Genomic DNA, 6,274 nt, shown 5'->3' with positions numbered 1-6,274 from the left:
TCAATAAAAAATTATGAACAGTTATACTTCTGTACATAACCCTATAACTCAAGCAAAAGTAGATGTAACAGTTTTTTTTATTTTGCTGATGTTCCAAAACAGGTAGATACGTCACTTCCGGCTACCAAATTAGTTTGGGCTAATCAGGAGTTGCAATGCCGGAAGCGGGTTAAACAAACTTTTTTTATAAAGACTACACGACACGTTATATTTTTATAAAAGCTAGTTAGAGGAGTCTTGACGGAATCGGAAAATGTCTTCAAAACACGGGTAAGTGTTGTCAAACGACCTGCTGGGCAAACAACGCTAGCTTAAATGTGGCTAGCTAGCTAAGTGACGTTACCATTAACGCCAATGCCAAACTCCCACATGGAAAAGCGATGATTCAGTGAGAGCCAAAAACATGGTGCTTAAGAAGCTAACAAAAGAGTGTTAACAATTCCAAAAAATATGTTCAATGAATAGCTAACTATTATTCCTGCTCAGGTTTTTTCCCTACTGGAGTTTATTAAAGGACAATGAGCTCTTGACAATATCAACAGTGCAATGGAGAAGACACGTAGCTTTGTGTGGGTTTGATTCCCACTGAGATCACCCAAGGGTCCCTGAGCAAGACATACCCCTAGCTATAGTTGCTCCAGAGGCGTGCGACCTCTGACCTATAGCAATTTTAAGTCGCTTTGGAAAAAACGTTAGCTAATGTAGCTAATGTAACAACAAAAAACCGATGAAATATTGTATGGTGGCCTGGGAAAAAATAAGTGGTTTCTTTAATGCTCATTGAGTTGCTTATTTAATTCCTGGAGGCTGTTGAGACAATTCTGGCAGATATATCTACGCTTCTAAAAGCTTTTCCAGGATTAAACGAGTCATTTTTCTCGGGGGGGGGGTTTTATGGTTTTCAAATGTACAGAACCATTTAGACCTCTGACTGCTTTTGTCCAAACGGCTTAACTGTGTTTTGATAAGCCGTTGTGAATATCCATCAAGAAATCCGCCCAGCCCACTGGATTCGCCCCTGCCTGCTATATGTTACATTTCCAGCCCTCTCTCTACGCAAGCGGACATCCACGACCACGGCACAGCGACACAAGTACGCACTACAGGCGAGAGAGCGAGGAACGGCAGGCGGACCGACGGCGGCGGGTACCGGAGCGACGACGCGGCGGTGTGTCCGTCTTTGTGGGAGACCGGCGGACTGGATGGTGGATTTGTTTATTCTACGGATTTGGATCAAGGGCTAGGATAACTTCGCATGGGACAAAACCCGCCTTCTTTCATGTCATCCACCGATTTGTTTCGCCCGGCGTGTTGACGCCAGTGGAGATTGGGATAACGGAGGCTGGAGGAGCGCAATTGACAGATAGGCGACATGAATATACACGCGTTTCCGTCCACCAGCTGTACGGGATAGATGCAAACTAAATAGCTTGCGATCTTACGTTGGTTTTCAGGAGCTTATAGCCTAATGCAGCAACGTGAGTCGGTTTGAACGGAGACAAGAAAAATATGCTCCGCTGCAAGCTTGAGGTTGTGTGCCGTAGGGCAATGTGTTATTGACGATTTGCACGGCGTGGAATAATGCATCGAGACAACTTTGTTCACGTTCCTGCCAGACTGCGAGCCGTTTGATTATATCTTCTAAAAGTGCATTTATTTGCAAGCCTGGCGTGTGCTATAGTAATCCTGTTATTCTTGAATATAGCTCAGTGCTTCAGTAATCGCCAGTGCCATTTATCTGTCAGCCCCGAAGCCGGTTTACATTTTTAAACCCAAATCATGCAGTCTTTTGATGTCAGTGATTGCGATTTGTAAATAAAACCCCAAAGCTCTCCGGTTGTGTTGCCAAAAGATTGGGAAATTATTGATGTAGGCAGGCCTAACCTTCGCTTATGCAGATCCAATCAATAGCGAGATAAAGACAGATCTGGCTGGCTGTTGATGCTACTCTGTAAGTGTCACGGGGGTGTGTTTAAAATCCCGCATATCTAGTTTTTACACGTGCCCCAAAAGAAGCAGTGAAGCTGCTCAGTAGAGAGGGGAGCCTGTCAAAACCCCGTGTAGTAGGAAATACTGGAAAGCAACGTCTCAAGAAAAGTTTCAATGGTTTTCCGAAAGTTGCCCGGTGTGTCGGCATCGGGCATGGGTCTGCGCCTGTCCCAGAAATTCGTGTTTCTGCTCTTTCTCTCGGGTTTGGTAACACTGTGTTTTGGGGCCCTTTTCTTTTTGCCCGACTCCGTCCGACTAAAACGCATTTTTTTGTCCAAGACAGAGACCCAGCCAGTGACTGTTGGCTCCGGGTCAGAGAACGATGCCAGGGAGCACTTAAAAAGACCCAAGAACCAGGGGGGCATGACCCCTGCCAGAGGAGAGACCAGCACCAAGCTGAAAAGTCTGAGCCGCAAACCGCCCGTCTCTTATGAGGCGACCGAGGAGCGACTCGCCGGGGGGAAAGCGCAGGAGGACCTGACTCTGCCCCGGTCGAAAACCGAGTCCGCCTCGGCGAAAGCGACCTCCTCTGACCACGGTGCCAACTCGGATACTTTCAGTTACAATAAGTTCAAAGGCTGTCTGCTCAAACCCCCCCTGGGAAGAGACAACGGGAAGCCCAGCGACCCCAAGACTAACGAGCGCCGGGAGAAAGTCAAAGAGGTAAGGCTGTGACAGTGACCCTGCAGGGGGATCCTTTTAGTTACGTAATTCTACAGGAGGTGCATATTTGACATATAGTAGCCTTACAGGGTATGTGGAAATACAATGATGATCTAGTTGTATTATGGGAAGTCACAATTAATATATGGGAGTAAATCAAAGACAAAGGTTAGTGTCTGTGTAGTATGAATAGAATAGAATGCACTTTATCAACAAAGTGCCCTAGGACACAAAAGGAGGACACACATGACAACACAACATCCTAAGAATAAACTGTAATATCAGAATAATGTCTATAATCTATCACATTAATCAAATCATCTCAGTCAGGGCACTCTACTACTTCCACAAAATAGTCAAATACAGTTTTTTTCATGCGTCTTGCTTCATAGAGCAAATAAGTTTCAGTTGCAGTCTTTTGAATAGGAGCGTGATCACGCTCTCAAAACACAACAAATAAATGGCAGTCTGCCTTATTCAATTGTAAAGACAAACAATCATGCACAGTTGAAGAAGACGAACAAGAAGGAATTGTATTTAAGTTGTTTGAATCTGATTGGTCTGTATTTGTCTGAAAAAACAGGACGATCTCTCTGTAGAGGCAGTGGGACACTTGTTTGCCAAGCTCCTGTCAAACAGGCAGATCCCTCTCAGTCATGTCAGTTGTCTAGATGTACCCAGGGTCTTTGCCTTTTTGTAGAATTGCTTTTGGGTTTCTGTTGATGAAGACGGAGATGATTGTTTCTGCTTTTTTGTGTGCAGATTACATAAAATCGAATAGAATAGGAAGAACAATTTGTTCAAAAAACAAACAAACACAATTTGCGTAACGTTTAGTAATCTGCCCATGGGAGAGTTTTAGCACTGCAAAATAAATGTAAGCTGTACTTTCTAAAGTGGGAATACAGGATCACGATGTTTTATTATAACCTGTGTGTGTGTGTGTGTGTGTGTAAAATCCTTCAAATTCCTTCTGATTATTTCCCCCTGCATGTTATCATATGATTAATCAGATTGCCATATTTGTTGTTTTGCGAGCTGTTGAATTGCGTTCCATCCGGCCATTCTGCACGATAGAATGTCCTGCGTTTAGCTGGAGCACCTCTCTATCACCCTCACACAATCGCCTGCAAATGATGTGACATTGTGCAGTGACACTTTGGCCAGGAGCTCTTCAATCTGTGTCAGCCTTTGTTGAGCCCTTTGGGTCCAATAAGGGCTCCGGAGTGGGAGCGTCTGTGGATCACACATCTGTACCCACTCAAGGCAAGTGAGGCTGGTGTCAGGGAGGAGAGAGATAGAAAGAGAAGGGGGGGCATTGGCCAGCATGTGCAGAAGGGTTTTAGCCTTGGCATGTGACACGTATAAGTCCTGTTGTCACTCTCACTTCCAGTCTGCTGTCGCCCTCTCACGCTGCTCACATGGCTTTCATACCGAGAGGTGATGTGCTACATGATAACTGATGTATCAGAAGACCGAGAGGGTTATTTCCCTCAAGCGCCGAGTTCTCACTGAGTCATTCTCTTTTGATTCTCTTTTAAGGGAATGTCAATGTGACTTTGCTTGCGCGGTCTTGTTCAGCTGAGCTCGGCATAGTTCTTGCTTCGGTGTCATAGTTCTCTGAGGGAAAGTTATTTTCCACCACACCCTCTTCCAATTACTGTTGCAGGATTGTAACTGCTTTACGCTAAGCGAAGTCCTTTTTAGTTAACCGTTAAAGAACAGACAAGACCTGCTTACTTACACTGCATGTCCATGTAGCCTTGTGTGTGTTTTTTTTGTTGTTTGCTATTGTTGCTTCAGCTCCCGCTGTCTCAAGCCTGCTGGCAGCATTCTAGGCGTCTTTTCACTTTCCCGGAGGCTCTCATTCATGCTGCCGGCACAGACTGACGCATTGCGAGCCTGTGCTTTGTCCAGGTTTACAAACCAACACGCTTTGATGTTTTTTAAGCTGTTTTGATGTATATTTCTGTGAAGCATGAAATATTATACAATATTGAATTTCTAGTTGTCACTCTCAGCTTGTGTTGTTGTGTGTACAGACAGAACAACTCTGTAAAAGCAGCGTTTTTCCACTGTAAGGGAATGCAGAGAGAGGTATCCCCTTCCAAAGCCAACAGAAAGAGTCTGGCCCAGCCCACTGAGTGCCTCAATGATTGTGAACGGGCATCGTTTTTCTCAGCTGCCAACTACTAGAAAGCTGACTCCCTGCCTTCTTCTTCTGTGTGTGTATCCACTGCCAAGTGAGGGGGAAACAAGGGACAATGGCAGGCTGATCACATAAGGCAAATATTTGAAGGCAGCCCACCACTAGCTAGGCTCCCTGGGATACCAGCAAATACTGCCAAAGTCGCCAAGGTGCTGTTTACCTCCCTGCTAGTAGGTAGTTCATTCTCCTCCAAATTCCTTAGCAGAATTAAGGTAAGAGTAATTTTCAATGTGCCTCCTAATTGTAATTCTGTGATTTCATGGCTCACACATAGTCACGGTCACTTTGGCACACGGCTGTGTTGTTGCCTGATTGGCTCCCACATAAGAGGCTAGCTAGCAAGGATCGCTCCACAAAAATGTGCGCCTGGAGCAACAGGGGGTGTCCTTTTATGCATGCACATTTAGTTGTTGATGTCCTTTTTACCTTCACTTAGGTTAGACTTTGGAGTACACTAATAGAATACTAGATGCAGAGCACAGAAGTACCACATCCAAACAAACACAAAGCAAAGAGGACATCAGAGAATTAAGAGAGATCTATGCCAATCCAAGATAGAAACTTTTACATCTCTCTCCTCTGTTGGTCTCTACATGATCAGCTACATCAAAAGAGATGTGTACATTAAAGGACATTCTCTATAAAGAGATATACAGAGATATGCCAGTGTGGTCAAATAAAGGCCTTTCCTTGAGGAAATTTGAATACACTGTATAATGTGCCCTCTAACATATGATGCATTTATATTGGGAGCACAGGTAGGAGATGTAAATGGACTGTATTTATATAGTGCTTTTTTCTAGTCTTAACAACTCCTCAAAGCGCTTTTACATAGCACAGGAACCATTCACACACTGTGGCCGAGGCTGCCGTACAAGGTGCCACCTGCTCATCATAAAACACACACACACACATTTACACTTAGATGGCGCAGCATCTGGGGGCAACTCAGGGTTCAGTGTCTTGCCCAAGGACACTTCGACATGGGACTGCAGGGCCAGGGATCGAACCACCAACCTTACAATTGGCATGCGACCGCTCTACCACTAAGCACAGTTGCCCAGAGATAAAGCTAACAGCTAAGGTTACTGCAGTGAGAGGACAGACACTGCAGCCTCTTGTGGCAGAGCCTCCCCCAGTGGAGCAATAAAAGTCTTCAGGGCTTTTTTGTCCTGTGTGGGCCTGCTAACTGCGTGCGTTTGCATTTTATGGCTTATCTACATGATCAGGTGATTGGGATGAATTTGGACTTTGACAGTTTCCGTTGAAAAGCTTGTCATTGTGTTTATCCAACCAGTACTGAAACCCACCTGCATCACTGTGTAGTCTAACAACAATAAAATGAGGTACATCTGGGGTGGGTGTGTGTGTGTGTGTGTGTGTGTGTGTGTGTGTGTGTGTGTGTGTGTGTGT

General features: G+C 45.0%; 1 protein-coding gene across 2 annotated transcripts in view; it reads left to right on the top strand.

Annotated features, from left to right (window-relative positions):
* The first annotated feature begins 962 nt into the window (after positions 1 to 962).
* Positions 963 to 6,274, top strand: part of LOC117945762 (mannosyl-oligosaccharide 1,2-alpha-mannosidase IA) — a 182,289-nt gene continuing 176,977 nt past the window's right edge. Inside the window, exon 1 of one of the 2 annotated variants that reach the window (XM_034873459.1) lies at positions 963 to 2,652. In XM_034873459.1, the coding sequence (XP_034729350.1) occupies positions 2,104 to 2,652 (549 nt within the window). In that variant the 5' untranslated portion in view covers positions 963 to 2,103. The remainder of the gene's footprint in view (positions 2,653 to 6,274) is intronic. The other variant, XM_034873460.1, reaches the window with a different exon arrangement.

Source organism: Etheostoma cragini, chromosome 6, assembly GCF_013103735.1.
Source record: "Etheostoma cragini isolate CJK2018 chromosome 6, CSU_Ecrag_1.0, whole genome shotgun sequence".
Taxonomy (NCBI): domain Eukaryota; kingdom Metazoa; phylum Chordata; class Actinopteri; order Perciformes; family Percidae; genus Etheostoma; species Etheostoma cragini.
This window is presented reverse-complemented; position numbering and strand designations above follow the sequence as displayed.